The sequence below is a fragment of the Filobasidium floriforme genome (assembly GCF_021052385.1).
Source record: "Filobasidium floriforme strain CBS 6241 chromosome Unknown HD553scaffold_3, whole genome shotgun sequence".
Classification (NCBI taxonomy): domain Eukaryota; kingdom Fungi; phylum Basidiomycota; class Tremellomycetes; order Filobasidiales; family Filobasidiaceae; genus Filobasidium; species Filobasidium floriforme.
In genome coordinates, this window is record NW_025763624.1 from 514,146 (window position 1) to 528,631 (window position 14,486).

At 54.0% G+C, this 14,486-nt stretch overlaps 5 protein-coding genes across 5 annotated transcripts; 2 read left to right on the forward strand and 3 right to left on the reverse strand.

The window, feature by feature from the left end:
* Nucleotides 1–61: 61 nt before the first annotated feature.
* On the reverse strand, nucleotides 62–1,853 carry HD553DRAFT_305247 (uncharacterized protein). Its single transcript, XM_046179128.1, has one exon. It carries the CDS (start codon nucleotides 1,648–1,650, stop codon nucleotides 364–366), a length of 1,287 nt encoding a protein of 428 aa, XP_046039184.1. The 5' UTR covers nucleotides 1,651–1,853; the 3' UTR covers nucleotides 62–363.
* Nucleotides 1,854–3,258: 1,405 nt separating this feature from the next.
* On the reverse strand, nucleotides 3,259–4,362 carry HD553DRAFT_305249 (cytochrome c oxidase subunit VIIc-domain-containing protein). The gene is made up of 3 exons (XM_046179129.1): nucleotides 4,179–4,362; nucleotides 3,968–4,071; nucleotides 3,259–3,446 (listed from the first exon to the last, which is right to left on the reverse strand). The coding sequence occupies exons 1-3, from the start codon at nucleotides 4,281–4,283 to the stop codon at nucleotides 3,419–3,421; spliced, it is 237 nt and encodes a 78-aa protein (XP_046039185.1). The 5' UTR covers nucleotides 4,284–4,362; the 3' UTR covers nucleotides 3,259–3,418.
* Nucleotides 4,363–6,262: 1,900 nt separating this feature from the next.
* Nucleotides 6,263–10,262, forward strand: HD553DRAFT_156467 (uncharacterized protein). Its single transcript, XM_046176788.1, has 7 exons — nucleotides 6,263–8,141; nucleotides 8,220–8,258; nucleotides 8,321–8,839; nucleotides 8,902–9,619; nucleotides 9,684–9,860; nucleotides 9,922–9,973; nucleotides 10,039–10,262. Exons 1-7 carry the CDS (start codon nucleotides 6,367–6,369, stop codon nucleotides 10,119–10,121), a joined length of 3,363 nt encoding a protein of 1,120 aa, XP_046039186.1. The 5' UTR covers nucleotides 6,263–6,366; the 3' UTR covers nucleotides 10,122–10,262.
* Nucleotides 10,039–11,402, reverse strand: HD553DRAFT_305260 (uncharacterized protein). Its single transcript, XM_046179130.1, has 7 exons — nucleotides 11,210–11,402; nucleotides 11,139–11,148; nucleotides 10,938–11,048; nucleotides 10,838–10,865; nucleotides 10,653–10,771; nucleotides 10,367–10,572; nucleotides 10,039–10,294 (listed from the first exon to the last, which is right to left on the reverse strand). Exons 1-6 carry the CDS (start codon nucleotides 11,339–11,341, stop codon nucleotides 10,403–10,405), a joined length of 570 nt encoding a protein of 189 aa, XP_046039187.1. The 5' UTR covers nucleotides 11,342–11,402; the 3' UTR covers nucleotides 10,039–10,294; nucleotides 10,367–10,402.
* Nucleotides 11,403–14,056, forward strand: HD553DRAFT_305262 (uncharacterized protein). The gene is made up of 7 exons (XM_046179131.1): nucleotides 11,403–12,091; nucleotides 12,204–12,272; nucleotides 12,353–12,385; nucleotides 12,456–12,686; nucleotides 12,775–12,950; nucleotides 13,022–13,845; nucleotides 13,916–14,056. Exons 1-7 carry the CDS (start codon nucleotides 11,863–11,865, stop codon nucleotides 13,956–13,958), a joined length of 1,605 nt encoding a protein of 534 aa, XP_046039188.1. The 5' UTR covers nucleotides 11,403–11,862; the 3' UTR covers nucleotides 13,959–14,056.
* The last annotated feature ends 430 nt before the right edge of the window (nucleotides 14,057–14,486 follow it).

The window sequence follows — 14,486 nt, forward strand, 5'->3', positions numbered from 1 at the left end:
AAAATGCCCTTGCTTGCCCTTGCGAGGCGGCGAGCACAAACAACTTCCGAAGGGGAAAATCTGGAAATCACGTGATCATTAACCCATCGGAAAAGGTGAAATCTGGTTCCGATCATAGCCTCGAGCGGAACCAAAATGGCGTGCAACCTCGAGCTGCTACAGGCAGAGTTCCGTTGTCGTATCACATAGTGTATCGTCACTTGTTTTACAATAGTCTCGTATTTGCGTGGGTAGAAGGATAGGCACTGATACTAGACTTTCTTGTCTGTTCTCTTCAAGCCAAAGAATTAAGAGAAGGGGGAAAAAAACGCTGCACATCTCAAGAGTCCACCCGGACATGTCGAAATCCCTAAAGACGTTACGTCAACCTGAGACAGGGACCTCGCTCCCCTTAATCGCTTCATCCAACTCGGCATACTCGGGCAACTTGTAATCTTCGGTATCCGCCGGTTGGTCGATCCACCTGATCACCCAAGGGTGAGTGACGACCCTGACGACCCCCGCCAGTGCCATCTGGGTGAACCATCTCCTCCACCACGTCTTGGGGTGTACCAACCGAGGCACCCAGACGGGGAAACTCTGGGTCTCCTTGACGAACGGTCGGAAAGCCTCGTCATACGCCTGGAAAGCTCGACCGGGATGTTCACCGGGAGAAAGTTTGGCGAGCTCCCCAGCAAGGACGTAAGCCCCCAAGATGGCCAGCGTGGTCCCGCTTCCCGTAAGCGGGGTCGGAGCCCAGGCGCTGTCTCCGAGACAGACTACCCTGTTCGAGGACCATTGCGACATTCGGATCTGTTGGATCGGGTGAAAGTAAAAGTCGGGGGCGGTAGAGATGCCGCCCAAGAGCCTTTCAGCTTGCCACCCCACGCCTTCGAAATCGCGTTTGAGAACATCGGCCTGGAGTGTCTTGTCCCCCGATCTCGAAGCCTCGTCCCAATCCTTCCTTATCTCCGGAGTCGGCGGCATAAACGTGATAGCAGCCCTGATCGTCCCATAAGGATCGGGACGTAGCGTCATCCCCCTCTGTCCGACTCCTTGGTAGATGTTCCAATCGTCATTGTCCGTCTCTTCCCGCTTCATCGTCCAATAGGCGACAAAGAGATTGTAGTCGACCACCTCGACGGCCGAGGCGGGGAAACAATCCTTGCGTAACCTGGACCATTGACCGTCGGCGACCACCAAGAGGTCGAATTTCTCCACCCTCCCATCACTCAGTTCCACCTCAACCTCCTTGTCGTCGTTCTTGATGACCCGCTTCACAGACATGCCGAACTTGAAATCCACCCCGGGGAGATCTTTGGCGGCCGTATGAAAGACCTTGGCCAGATCGCCCCTCAAGATCTCGTACTCGCTCGTCGGGCTCGCCGACGACCCCTTCTTCATCCCCATCCTTCCGAACCCTTTCCCGTCCGGTGCGATGAACTGCGTGCCCTTTTCCGTCGTGTTCTTCTTCCTGATCTCGTCCATCAATCCCATCTTCTTGGCGACCGTGATGGCGGTACCATGGATATCGATGTTCTGGCCGTGTGGAAGTAGTTGAGGGGTCTTTTCGAGGATGGTGACGGTAGCTCCGGTCTTGGCTAGCCACCAGGCAAGGGTAGGGCCTGCGATGCCGGCACCACTGACAAGGACTCGGAGTGGGGAGGCCATGACGATATTCTAGCGGGGAAAGCGAGTTTGACGAGTCGTAGGTTTACAGGAGGCTGCAGGGATCGAGAGGAAGTCCTCCCTGATCTCTGGTCGCACCAGCCTCGCATGGTGTTATATATAAGCGTACAGCTTGCAGCTTGTGATCACCGGCCTGTCGAATCTCGAGGTATAGCTCGGTCATCGGTCGTCCCCAACCTCGGCCAAAGCAAGTCTCTCCCGACGCGCCCACGCGGCATCACGGCTCCGGGACGACCTATAAACAAACACACACAACTCTGGCCTCTGACGCTCGGAGCGCATCCGTCATGATATCGGCTGCCAATTCGCATACTCGGCACAAACTGGGGAGCTGGCAACGTACGGCACCCCTGTTGTCTAGCAACGTTCCTATTGGTCCGTCAGAGCGACGGTCCTGCTCTTCACCGATCACCGAGCTAGGTAGCTGAAGGAGATGAAACGACGGGGATCGCAGGACCGTGCATCACGTCCGGGAGATCATACGATATGATGGGACCGACCAGCTGCCTTCAGTTCAACGTTGAGCCAAGCTGTATTATCGCCGTCAGAAACGCAAGATCAGAGGTATCAGAGATGCTGGAACCCATCAAAGGTGATATTACGACCGTCTCACACCCTCCTCAAACGCGGCAATGAAGGTACAAACCCCAGGATGAGCACGATGTGGGCGCGTCAAAGGAGGACGACCAAGATGACGAACAAGGTCGACGAGAACACCACTCGCAGGTCGACCCCGCAGGTCGATGAGAAGATACCTCGCTACGGCCCTCTGCCGGACATGAGGGGGTTGAGCCACGTCCGCCTTCCAGATGGACGACCTTTGTATGGCTTACAAGCGATACGTCTATGCCAAAGCCCTGGCGAACGCTGCGCTAGCAGAAAGACCAGTGGCTAACACTGCTTGATTGTGATGTAAACCGTGTGGGCCTGGATGATGTGCGAGGGACCGTCCAGTGGTATCACGGGCAGGATCTTGAAAGCTATCTACCCCAAACTGAGTAGACTCGTCCAATATTTGTAAACAGTTCAAGAAGTTCGTAATTATGGTAGCAAGACGGGTCGATAATGCACATTCCCGGCGGTGAAGCCTTGCCTGTGGCTACCGGACAGGCTACAGTATCGATGCCGGATGAGCACGGAACTCGAGGAATCCAGCTGCAAGAATGTCGAAGCGTTCTTCGTCGATCACATGCATGCCTGCGCCATCAGCTTGGCCACCGGTCGGATATCGTCTCACTCGTCGTGCTCGGCAGAGCGTTCTGGTATGTCGTACATCTGCCTCATAGTAAAACGGTTCCGAGGAACCGCATCTCTTTGCCAATCTGGTTGCTGTCGCTGCGAAGCCTTGGAGCTGTGAAGGAAGTAGACCTGTCTGCTTCAACGAATTCGCTGAAGAAAAGCGAAGTTAGGCACCCGGGAACCACGAGTCTAGAACCCTTCGGTAACCTGTCAAGAGGTGCGCATCAACTCGTCCCGTCAACTTGTAAGCCACTCTGGTTCCACGGAGTCTTGCAGGATATCGTCAGAGCAGACCTCAATCGCACGCGAACACACCCTCTCGCGATCGACCCGCGATGAGAGTGCCTTGTGCGCCGTATCTTCTCCAAGTGTATATCGATGAATCCACCCCTCGATTATTCTGCTTTTACATCCCATTTCTCATGCCCATTGCGACATCATCCGGCCCTCAAAGTTGTCTTTCCCACAACAACCTCAAGTTGCGCATGACGGCGAGTTCCTCTTGTCCTATTTAAGCGGGTCCACCACCGGTCTTCCTCCTGGATTGTGACCGTGATAGGGGAGGCGAAATGATCCATTGGAGATGGGTATTAATGGGATGTGACGTATTTAGATCCATGCCGTATGATAGAAGGACCGAAACCGAGAGGGGTTTCGAGAAACGTAGCGCAAGATAGAGCAAGGAGATGCGAGATGGGTGAACGAGAGATATAACAAGCGAATGAAGCAACATTCCAATGATCAGCCTTCCGTTCGTTAAAGTTGCCAATCCGGCGATCATCATCCCGGTCGATCCTGCTCTCTTCGCTCTTCCTGGCAGCAATGCTGAGGCTCTAATGGCGAAGGCTGAGAATGCCCTTCGTGTCCTCAATGATAGGGCGACGGAATTTTCAACAAGGTCATGTGAATGCTAGGTCGTCCTTGCCCGGCTAGTATATGCCCAGAGACTCTCGGCCCGCAACTCTCCCAATTCGCCAGCCCCCATCCGCAGTTCACCACGACACAGAAGAGCACGCAACGTTCTGCACCCCTGCTCCACCACCGAGACCGTTCGACTCACAAGTGCCAAGCAGCGATGGCGAAGGGAGTTCCGAATCCAGCACAGAAAAAGGCGGCGATCTTGATGGCCAAGAACGGACGGTTGGTGACGTCGGTAGGGATGGTCTGCAACGTCGAGTCAGGTTGAGGAGCACGAGACCACATGAGCAACATGAAGACAGCGGTAATGCTGACGAGCCGGTGATGGAGACGGGAGTCAACCGGAGACTGACCTTGCCGACGACGTTTTCAAAGTGGACGTTCCTCGCCTGGGTCTTGCCGACCGAAGGAGCGATCCTGGAGGCGGTTCGGAGGGTGGTTCGGGAGAGGAGAGACATGACGACGAGAAGCGAGATGAACTATATGAGGAGACTGCAGCTGGTGCTATGATTCGACGTAGGACTTGCCTTTGATCTCGATGTATGAAGAAGATGACATCCGAGCGGTCGTCGGGAGGAAGCGGGGAGGAGCAAAGACGCTGGTCGAGGTCGAGGGCGACGCGCATCGAATGCCGTAACAGCTTCTCCCCCCTTGCCCCCTACGCGCCTTCTCATTGGACGCGGCGCGTTGCTTCGTGTTCGACCGTGATGAAACGGCAACCGCCTCTCACGTTTCTCGACGACCAAGAGCCCTTGAATCCCAGCATGTTGTCAGGCGCAATCGGTTGTCTATCGAAAGGTGACAGGAGGCTTTGAAGCCACCCTGTCTCCTCAAGGCGCCTTTCATATGCTTTGGAACCACCACTACGGTATTCTACAGTAAGCGTCTTGTCGACAGAGGACGGAGAGTGACTCAACACCGTAGACTTACTCGAACCGCCTGATCATCGATACTCTATTGAAAGTGATCGTACCGTTATGCATCATTTCCCCCGTCATGTCCTTCACCGAGGCCGATGTTTTCACCGACACCGTATTCCCTGTAGCCGTGTCCCCCACCGTACAAACATAGACCTCGCCACGGGACTTTGAGCTAACTGGGTACACCTCGAAGCCGAAAGCAAACCCAGAAACTACAGGGTTCCTCGGGGAAGATAAAGCCGACGTTCGCAGACAAGGGCTCTATCTTTGGCAGATGCGCACCGAATGCAGCCTCGACACTGACGACGATAAAAGCGGTACAAAATGACTTTGTCCCTATCTTGTACCGCTCACAAGACCTCTCCTGCCCTGGAAAACCTGAATTATCTTCCCTTCAGACGACAGGAGAGAGTCAATAAAGGTGCTGGTTGGTGTATCAGCCTCGAGATCTGGAGTCTGTAATCGTTCTACACCTCTAGCATACCAATAGATTGATCCTTAGCAACATTTAAGAATATGAATGCTGAACATCTATGGAATGGCCAATGCCTAGCAAGATAGAATCCTGTCTGGCGAATAATGCTTGCCGCTAAATACCGCAAATGCGGCTTATCTGTTGTCATGCCCGTCGCGCTACATCTTTCCAGAACGCGCAGCCCATTACAATCTCTCGATGGCCAGTTCGATGATCTCGCTTGGCTCAAACAGGCTATATGCTCGCCCGATATGGCCGTCCAGAAAGACCAATTATCGAAGTGTTAATCTTGACAATCTGTGTTTCTCGCTGACATTCGAAACCCCCCGTGAGCAGTCGTCCGGCAGGTTGTTTAATATCATTGTCACAAGGAGGCGCGCTTGCCAGAATTGGTCACTTCGATCGGGCGCTGAGAGGTTCCTTCCTGATCTCGACTTCTTTCTTTGTGCTACACTTCGAGAGATGCAAATCAAATCTGGAGAACGCCTTTACCGATGCTCAATCGAAATTTTGACCGAGCCGTGTCCTCTGAGAGGGATGGTAGAGAATGGCCGAACGAGAAATCAGGCGCCGCGCCTCTTTCCTGATCGGCGCGACCATCGAGGCTGACAGCTTACTGGGACGCCTGTATATGTGGACGTGTGGTTCCGGGCGACATGAGAGGGCACGAGATTGGAACAGGGAGCTGCGATGAGATACTTGGTACCTGATAGAGATTGGGACGCCAGTAGTGATGACAAATGACGACGACCATGATGTCAATCCGTCTGTCTGGCTTGAACGGGCAATCTGATAATAAAATGATCCGCGCGATTCGTCACGACCTTCCTGCTTGCGCGGCACTTGTCATCCTCGTTGTACTCTTGTTACCAAACCCATTTGGACCTGTACATCGTCACATTCTTGACCGTACAGGCAGCTGTTCGAACCTCCCTTGACTTTCACTTCCGCCCAATCCCCTTCACAATCGCCCTTGCCCTGCTTCCAAGGAAAGGCAAGGATCGGGTTCTGCTCCTCCGGGTCGCGGGCGAGATCGATCGATTCGAGCCGACCACAACTATCAGGCTATCAAGTCCAGGAACGAGCTCCTCTTGCACACATACCTCATCCACCGGATTGTTTGGTCCCCCTTCGAGATCGGATACCATGTCAGATCTCGGTCTATTACAAGCCTACATCTCCACCTCGCCCTTCCCCGTCGTCATCTACCGTACCTCGAGCACCGCCAACGGCAATGGTAGCAACAACGGCGACCAACATGGACAACAGTCGGACAAGGTTCACGGATTCGACCTTGATGATTTACCAGCGTTCGTCAACCCTGCCGCACACAACATGGTCGGGGATCACCCGTTCGGTCGGTGTATAGCCACGTCATCGCAGACGAGCTTGAAGCAGACGGTAGATGAGGTCTGGAAGAGACACCTGGTCTGGTCCAACGGGTCGCGACCGCAGATGCAAAGGCAATTTGTTCAGTCTGATCAAGATGAGAAACGATCAGGACCCGGTACTCCTCCGCCCAGGGTCGAAGTCACTCTCCTGCAAGCCGTCTCTATGGCAAAAAGCATGAGCCACCCTAAACATCACGTACCACCTGGAAACCTTGCCAACGCATCGCCATCCTCCACCGAGAGATCCATCTCCTCCTCTTCACAACCGCTGAGTCCGCATGAAGTTCCGGCGGCTCTCAGTATACGCGGTGAAGGCAACCTCCAGATCATCAAATGGGCGTTTAGCGTCTTGCCTCTTGCTTCGGGTCCAGGCGCTGAGTCACCAGAGTGTATCTTGGTCATGACCGGGATATGGGCACAACCGGGTTCTAACGAGCTGCCAGACCTTCACAGAACTGGGACATTCCCTAGTTCATCGAGGAAAGGGTCCGTCTCGTCTTCTCGCTCTGGTGCTGCGACGAAACAACCGGATCAGAACGCGACCTCGAACGCGACCGAATCTTTGGAGAATCCGTTGATCTCGGATGATCTCGACAGTGTCCCGGAGCAGCTTGTCAGAAAGGCTCGTGAACTAAACATACCGCTGCCCGAGAGAAGGTGGGGACCGCCGTCTACATACCCGTTGGTTCCCAGCTCGCCACAGAAGACGCAAAAAGACGTAAACGAGATAGTCAACCAGGGCGACCCTGCTCCGAGCTCGGACCCGGCTCAGACCACGAATTTGATGAGCCCTGGGGTGCGCAATAATGGAGAACCTCTCGAATCCTACTACGCTACAGAAGACCGGCCTGAAGGTCTATCGGTCAAACTTGACCCGGACGTGCTGGCTCGAATGGCCGAGACCGCTCCGATCGGCATGGTCATTGCCAATACCAACGCCAAGCTGATCTGGGTCAATGACAAGTGGCACGAAATCACCGGAATAGCCAAAGGAGAAAGCTTGGATTCGTGGATCGACCGCGTTGCGCCCGAATATATGAGCCTGTTGCTACAGACAGTCGGGGACCTTATGGAGACGCGGGCTGTGTCCAACATGGATTTCATGTGGAACGACGGAACGTGGGCCAACTTCACGACCCGGTGTGATTACGACGAGGACGGCGTGTTTGTCGGGTTGATCGGGACTCTGTCGGACGCGACGAGGCGGAAGCGAGCCGAGCTCAACGAGATCGATGCACTCGTCAAGCGTGAGGCCGAGGCCAGAAGAGCGGCAGAGGAAGTGGAACAGCGGAATCGTGAGCTAGCCGAAGCCAACGTGATGAACCAAAAATTGCAGCAGCAGAGGAATATGTTGGCTAGTATGGCAGAGATCTCGCCGACCGGGCTCACCATCTCCAAGGCGGACGGGAACATCGTCTGGGCGAACAAGGCGTTTCTCGCTATGCACGGGCTCGATGACAGTACTAAAGGAGAATGGGCGGATACCGTAGTCGAGGAGGATGCCTCTCGGCTGGTTGACATGTGGGCAGAGTGGGTAGCAAGCGAGGTCGTGATCTTAGGGATCGGACCACATGGCTGATTACCGCGCTCGTCTTCTGTAATCGTCAGCTGTGTACAATCTGGAACTCCTCTGAAATCTCGTCATCGGTGGGTCTAGTAGTAGCCCATATCACTCGAAACGCGCTGATTCCACATCATCTTGCACACAGTCTTAAAAACGGCAAGACCGTGATAGCGGAGGCTATCCGGGATACGACGACCACGCTTTCTGGTGGGGCTCCTTATATTGGCAGCACCAACGACATCACCCTACAAGTCGAAGGCGAAAGTGCGATACAACGGCTGTCTGATCAAAGGGTCGCCGAGGCCGAGCAGAGGAGAAAGGATGCCATCCACCAAAAGGAACAGCAGGCCTTGTTGGTGGATTGCGTATCACACGAGCTAAGGAACGGCATCAACCCAATCTTGCAATCATCACTCCTTATACGACACTCTTTAATGCTTACCGAGGGTAGCTTTAGCCTAGCGCTGCGCAATAGCGGTGGAACGATGACCATTACCGAAGAAAACCTCCGGGCGATCGAGGAAGACATCGAGGCGTGTGACGCAATCATCGATAGCGCTCATCAGATGGAAAGGGTGGCCAACGACATCCTCGGTCTCGCCCAGATTCAACTGAATCAGCTCGACGTTACACCTGTACCTTTTGACTTGGGAAGTCAGCTGAGGTAAGTTGCCTAGTATCTTTGCTTGGGCCGCATGTTGATGCGTACTCATGTCTCGAACACAGGGGGATACATCGAATGTTCCAGGCCGATTGCAAGGCAAAGGATTTGAACCTCTCGCTGATACTTGGAGATAACCTGAAGATTCTCGGACCCAAGCCAATGATCAAGGCGGACCCTACTCGACTGCAACAAACGATCGTGAATCTGTGCTCTAATGCGATAAAATTCACCTCGTTGCAAGCCAAGCGCGAGGTCACGATTAGGGTCGACGTCAACCTGAAAGCTCCTGACGAACACGAATCCATCGTACCTCCGCCTGACCCGCCCCTCAAAACCCTCCCGGATGGTCACCCGGTCTGGCTGTACGTCAGCGTGTCCGACACTGGACCCGGCATGACCCCGCACGAGTTGAGCAAGCTCTTCAAAAAGTTCACGCAAGCCAACACCGAGGTTCACACGCAGATGGGAGGCAACGGCCTAGGTCTCTTCATCGCCAAGCAGTTGTGCGAATTGCAAGACGGGCGAATAGAAGCCGTTTCGACGAAGCAGGCCCCGACAGGATCTGTCTTTCGTTTCTTCATCCGGGCCGCCTCCGTGGTCAAACCGACCGAGATGATCCGGTCGAGGAGTACCCCTTTGTTCCCTGCGGACGACAGCAAGACTGGTTCGATGCACATCCTAGTCGTTGACGACAATGAGATCAACCGTAAAACTCTCAGTCGCCAGCTCAAGATGTACAAGCATAGAGTCAAGATGGCTGGCGATGGGCAGGAAACACTTGTGAGTTGTTGCCGTTGAGTGAGGACTGTCCGGCCCTGACCAAGACGACTCACTCCCACATCAGGAAATCATCGAAGCCAATGAAGCGGCAGGGACGCCTTTCGATTGCATCTTGCTCGACGTGAACCTGCCCATCATGGACGGTCTTCAATGTACCGCCTATCTGCGCAAAAGCGAGATCGAACATCGTCGCAGCAGACCGTACTGGATCGTAGGGTGTACTGGGAACGCTCGACCCGAGGTGAGTGATCTCCTCTGCGGCCCCAAGTTGCCTCGCCACTCATCTGGAATGTTCGCTATAGCAAATCGAGAGGGCGCTGCAAGCGGGTATGGATACCGTCATAACAAAGCCTTGTGAGGTTTTGCTTGCCTTATCTGCTGTTTCATGTCCCTCTACTGACACGACATCGTTTGAAAAGACCGATTACCCGCACTCTTGAAAGCCATAATACCGCCAACAGTAAAGGCAACGACCATGACCCCTCCGCTCGAAAGCGTATAGCCCAGTCCCACCCCTTGATCTGGTTTCCACAGAATGATAACAGCTGTATCTAACATCCTTCTCACCGGCACGAACCCGACAAGCATCGTAGGATTGTGTCGCCTTGTATCCAATAGAAAGTAGCGCATGCCAGAAAGTGGCCGTGTCAGACGGAAAAGAATATTGTATAAAGCCTCCTCGATTATAGTTTCTGCATGGTGTAGATCATCTCAATCATGACATGCGATGCGCAAACCAAAGCTTACATCAGGTCGATTGCATTAACCATCGCAATGTTGTGATCACTTGGCTTCCCCAACCACGAACCCCGATCCTGAGAGACGAGCGATCTCTCCGGGCACATGTTTCAGCTTGGAGACGATCTCTTGCACCAAGACCCGATTGTCGGGGGTGATGGGTGATCTGAGATAGATGTCGACGCCTGCAGGTGTGAAGAGGGTCTTGGAAAAGTCTTGACATCAGAAAAGGGAAACAGAAAACACAGGTTCAGTTGCCATCAAGACGATAGCGCATGCGACGAGAGAGACCTACAGGTGACGGCCCATTGCGGTTCAGGCGCCGGGTCATACCCGAGCACTTGCCAGTGCGACGTGGCGATCATGAGCCAGCCTTTTCCACGCCAATCGAAAGCGGCTCCGTGAGATGTCGAGCTGCGAGCGACAGAAATCACTCAGTAGGTCGATCCAAGGTAATGATGAGACGCATACGTGACGCACGACGTGTTCAAAGTATCCACGCCGAGAACTACATGGGAGTGTTGCTTTCGCCGTCAGCTTCGAGAATGGAGTACATAATCGACATGACGTTCAACTTCACCCGTTGATGGAGCCGAATCGCTCGAAGCGCTCTGTTTACGGTATTCGACGAGATCGTCGAATTTCCTCTTCTCGCCATCGGATGGGAGCGATTTGTAGGTGATGGTGACATCTAGAATGGTTTCAATAATAATAATGTTCAAAGAATTGGAGGTCAGAGCTAGATTCCGCCCAGCCACGCAGCATTCGACATGGGAAATACCTTTCTTGTCCTGGAAACGTACCTCGATTCAGTGAAGATCGCATCAAAATTCTCGCAGACAAGACACTCACATTCCAAAGCGGCAAGGTCGACCAGACGACATGCCACTTGCCCATGAAAGCATCGTACGGAAACACCTCCCCTGATAAGGAAGGTACGTCGGTCGAGTCCGGGGGGTATAGCTGGATACCTGTAGCTTGCATGTTGCGGGCGAGTGTGTGGGCGAGAGCGAGCGTAGATGACTGCTAGATGTTAGATGGTAGTGAGCTAGAGATCAAGAACCTCTCTATTTGATCATCTGATCAGAGATCGAAGGAAGTCCGTGATCTGGAAGGTTCCCCCTCTACATCAGAGGTCTGGGGTCCCCGCGTCCTCGATCATCCTCATCGCTCTCGGCCGGCGGCGACGGCGAGGAGGATGATGGAATTGGATGATCAAGCAACCAGCCTCCAAGTCGCTCTGGTCCTTGACATCGCCCATCTTGCCATCTCATTATCATCTACTCCCTACAGCTTCCAGCATATTCCATCCGGCCAACCGCAAGGCTATCTCCCGTCATCGACCACGGCACGATCGCGAGTCGACGCCGGCTGGACGCCGTACCGACCGTTCCCAAGCTGTCACCGCCGTGATTCGCAGTACGTTTGAGAAGGTTCATCGGAATTATCGTTAGCACTCACCGGGTATCTGCAGCGTTCTTCGAGGACGACTGCAAAGTCCTATCATGGATGGTAGTAACGAACCGCTATTGGGTCGATCGGGCGAGCAAGAACAGAATGGAGACGCTCGGCACCCTTCCGAGCAAGGTCAAGGAAGATCGATCGACCTTCCGCCATTACAACCTACAACTGGTTTCTCCCGGAACTCATCCGTTCCACCTCGAGATAGTTCCCGAATGAAGAACACGGCACCGAATTCGGAAGAAGATCAGGATAGAGCTGTTGGCGAGAGAGGTGAGCTACTCTTGATCGTCTGATACCGACGGACAATTAGACATTCCGCAGTATGGTACTGAAAGGAGAACGTATCCCACCTTTATTCTTTCTACCTCCACGATCTTCGTAGCCGCCAATCCTTATTCTTCGAACACGGCGGCGGGCGGGAGTGGGAACGCTACGATGGGACTACCTATACGTGAGTCGATGTGGATCGATAGAAGACGGAGCGGAAGGCTGATCGTATTGACGGTTTGATTCCTCGGTCTCCATTCGCAGTTTCTGGACCGCCTCCTTTCGTTGAGTCAGATGGTCAGTCTTACCATCTCGAACCACATCTCTCATCTGTTCCTTGTTGATATGATTCCGGGACACCTCATAGAATGCCGAACATGCGGCAAACAATTCATCCCGCTCTTTCGTAAACCACACCCATGTTCCCACTGCGGTTACTCTTACTGCTCGGACCACTGTTCGGACCACTCGGCCTTGATGCCACGTCGAGGGATCGCGGCGAGACAGGCTCCGGGGTCCAACTCGGTCGGAGTGGGACCGCGGGGTGGAGGGTATGAAATGGTAGAGGTCTGCGGGTTTTGTTTCCCGATGTTACAAGGTGAGCTCAGCAAGTCGGCGGCGAATAGGTAAGCAAGACCACACCGATTTGACACGTGTGACCTCGACACCGAAAACTCGAATCGTAGTCGCCTCTGCGAACGCGGCCTACCTTCGGTCACTACCCCTCAAGAGGCTTCAAGGGTTTATCAAGGCTTACAACCTTAACCCCGCTGCCGTGTCGGCCATCGAGAAGGAAGATTTCGTACAGTTGATCCTGAAGGCAAAGGATCCGAGGTCGGGATGTATGCCAGTGGCAGCCGAGGTGAGTTCGGTCTCGCGTTTGACCAAGATGTTACGGAACATGGGAGTCGCTAAATGACATTTCGGTGTCAGAGCTTCTTCCGGAGACGGTCGGTCCCCAAGCAAGGCATTTTGCCACCCCCGCCATCGACAAATAATGCTCGACCGAATCCGTCCGTCCGTGCCACACCGAGACCTTCAGCAGGGACAGGAACGAGACCTGCAGCATCGAGTTCCGGTCAGGCTCCCCGACCACCGCAACAGCAGACTTATCGACCGCCTCCCCAGCATCCTCCTACGAATGGCTACCAACCTAGGCCTACATATGCTGCTCCACGCCCCCCTCAACCTGCGCCGCGTCCCGCCGCGACACAACCCAAACCCGTACCCGCACCCAAACGCATGCCTTCCCCACCGGTACCAACGCTGTCATCGCTAGTACCCCTCCCGCTGTCATACATCTCAAGTCTGTCTATCGGTACCCTCAAGGCCATCTTGTACGATAACCACGTCAAGGTGGATTTTGCGCAAGTGCTGGAAAAGGGGGAATTGATCGCTAGAGTTCAGGAGTTGATCAAGATGGAGAGAAAACGTTTGGAGAGGCTCGCCAAGGAGGAAGAAGCGGAAGCGGCCGCGCAGGCAGCATTGGAAAGGGGTACAGATCCGGAAGACTTGGAGCGTGATGTCTCGCCAGAAGATGATCACACTGTCGGCAGCCTACCCCGAGCGTCAGTCGACATGAAGCGGACCCCGCCTGAAGGTCCGCCCCCGGCCGTGGAGAGGGACGGACTATGCGTTGTCTGTCAAGACCAGGATGCCGAGTTGGCCGTAGTGGACTGTGGGCACTTGAGCATGTGTCAGGATTGTTCCAAGTTGGTCATGAGTACTTCGAAAGAATGTCCTTTGTGCCGAACGAGGTGAGTGGCGCTTGGGTGGTGTATCTCGATGTCCTCGCGGCCACGCTCATAAAGTAATTGTGGTTTGCAGGATCATCACGGCAGCGCGTCTGATCCGAATTTTCCGGACGTGAATGGCCTCGCCGTTCACGTTATATGTCACTGCATTGTCGATTCGTAGTTGTATAGACCTATACCTTCTTGCCCCTTATGCCATCATTTATTTTACCTACACGAACGCGACCTTTCGAATCATACCGTAGAGACCGGTTGCATTGACGCTGGTCTCGATGATACGACGTGGAAGGCTATATAACAAAATAGACAAGGTACATGGGACTTGCAAGTTGCCTGACATCTGCTTTTTGGTTGATAGCCGGGAGTGTTGCAGTAGGGTAGGTGCGACGTGGGCAGAAATCTTTTCCGTTACCAATCTGGCCAGTCTGTGCCGTTTTTGTAGCACGAAGCTCGATCCGATCCGAAACTCATGTCACAACACTGCGGCAAAGATCCCGAGGATACCCAAAACAGGAGATGAGCTCAGGTTTCCCCATCACCTATCCAGAACAGAAGGCGTCAGGGCCTTGAAGGAACGCCTATGGTGGCTTGCGAACTGCTTGACAAAAGCACGGCTATGTCCCCGTACAAAAAGGCGTATGGTC

Bases quoted from the DNA above. Each gene is read 5' to 3' on its own strand.
- HD553DRAFT_156467 (XM_046176788.1), top strand. From the start codon at position 6,367: ATGTCAGATCTCGGTCTATTACAAGCCTACATCTCCACCTCGCCCTTC. The intron at 9,620-9,683 runs GTGAGTTGTTGC...CTCCCACATCAG, and splicing joins GCGATGGGCAGGAAACACTT to GAAATCATCGAAGCCAATGA. The intron at 9,974-10,038 runs GTGAGGTTTTGC...TCGTTTGAAAAG, and splicing joins TACCGTCATAACAAAGCCTT to ACCGATTACCCGCACTCTTG.
- HD553DRAFT_305247 (XM_046179128.1), bottom strand. From the start codon at position 1,650: ATGGCCTCCCCACTCCGAGTCCTTGTCAGTGGTGCCGGCATCGCAGGC.
- HD553DRAFT_305262 (XM_046179131.1), top strand. From the start codon at position 11,863: ATGGATGGTAGTAACGAACCGCTATTGGGTCGATCGGGCGAGCAAGAA. The intron at 12,687-12,774 runs GTGAGCTCAGCA...CTCGAATCGTAG, and splicing joins TTGTTTCCCGATGTTACAAG to TCGCCTCTGCGAACGCGGCC. The intron at 12,951-13,021 runs GTGAGTTCGGTC...TTTCGGTGTCAG, and splicing joins GTATGCCAGTGGCAGCCGAG to AGCTTCTTCCGGAGACGGTC.
- HD553DRAFT_305260 (XM_046179130.1), bottom strand. From the start codon at position 11,341: ATGCAAGCTACAGGTATCCAGCTATACCCCCCGGACTCGACCGACGTA. The intron at 10,866-10,937 runs GTGAAGTTGAAC...ACTCCCATGTAG, and splicing joins CGATTCGGCTCCATCAACGG to TTCTCGGCGTGGATACTTTG. The intron at 10,772-10,837 runs GTGCGTCACGTA...TGTCGCTCGCAG, and splicing joins GTGGATACTTTGAACACGTC to CTCGACATCTCACGGAGCCG.
- HD553DRAFT_305249 (XM_046179129.1), bottom strand. From the start codon at position 4,283: ATGTCTCTCCTCTCCCGAACCACCCTCCGAACCGCCTCCAGGATCGCT. The intron at 4,072-4,178 runs GTCAGTCTCCGG...TCGACGTTGCAG, and splicing joins TTGAAAACGTCGTCGGCAAG to ACCATCCCTACCGACGTCAC. The intron at 3,447-3,967 runs GTGAGTCGAACG...GTCACAATCCAG, and splicing joins GCCATCGCTGCTTGGCACTT to GAGGAAGACCGGTGGTGGAC.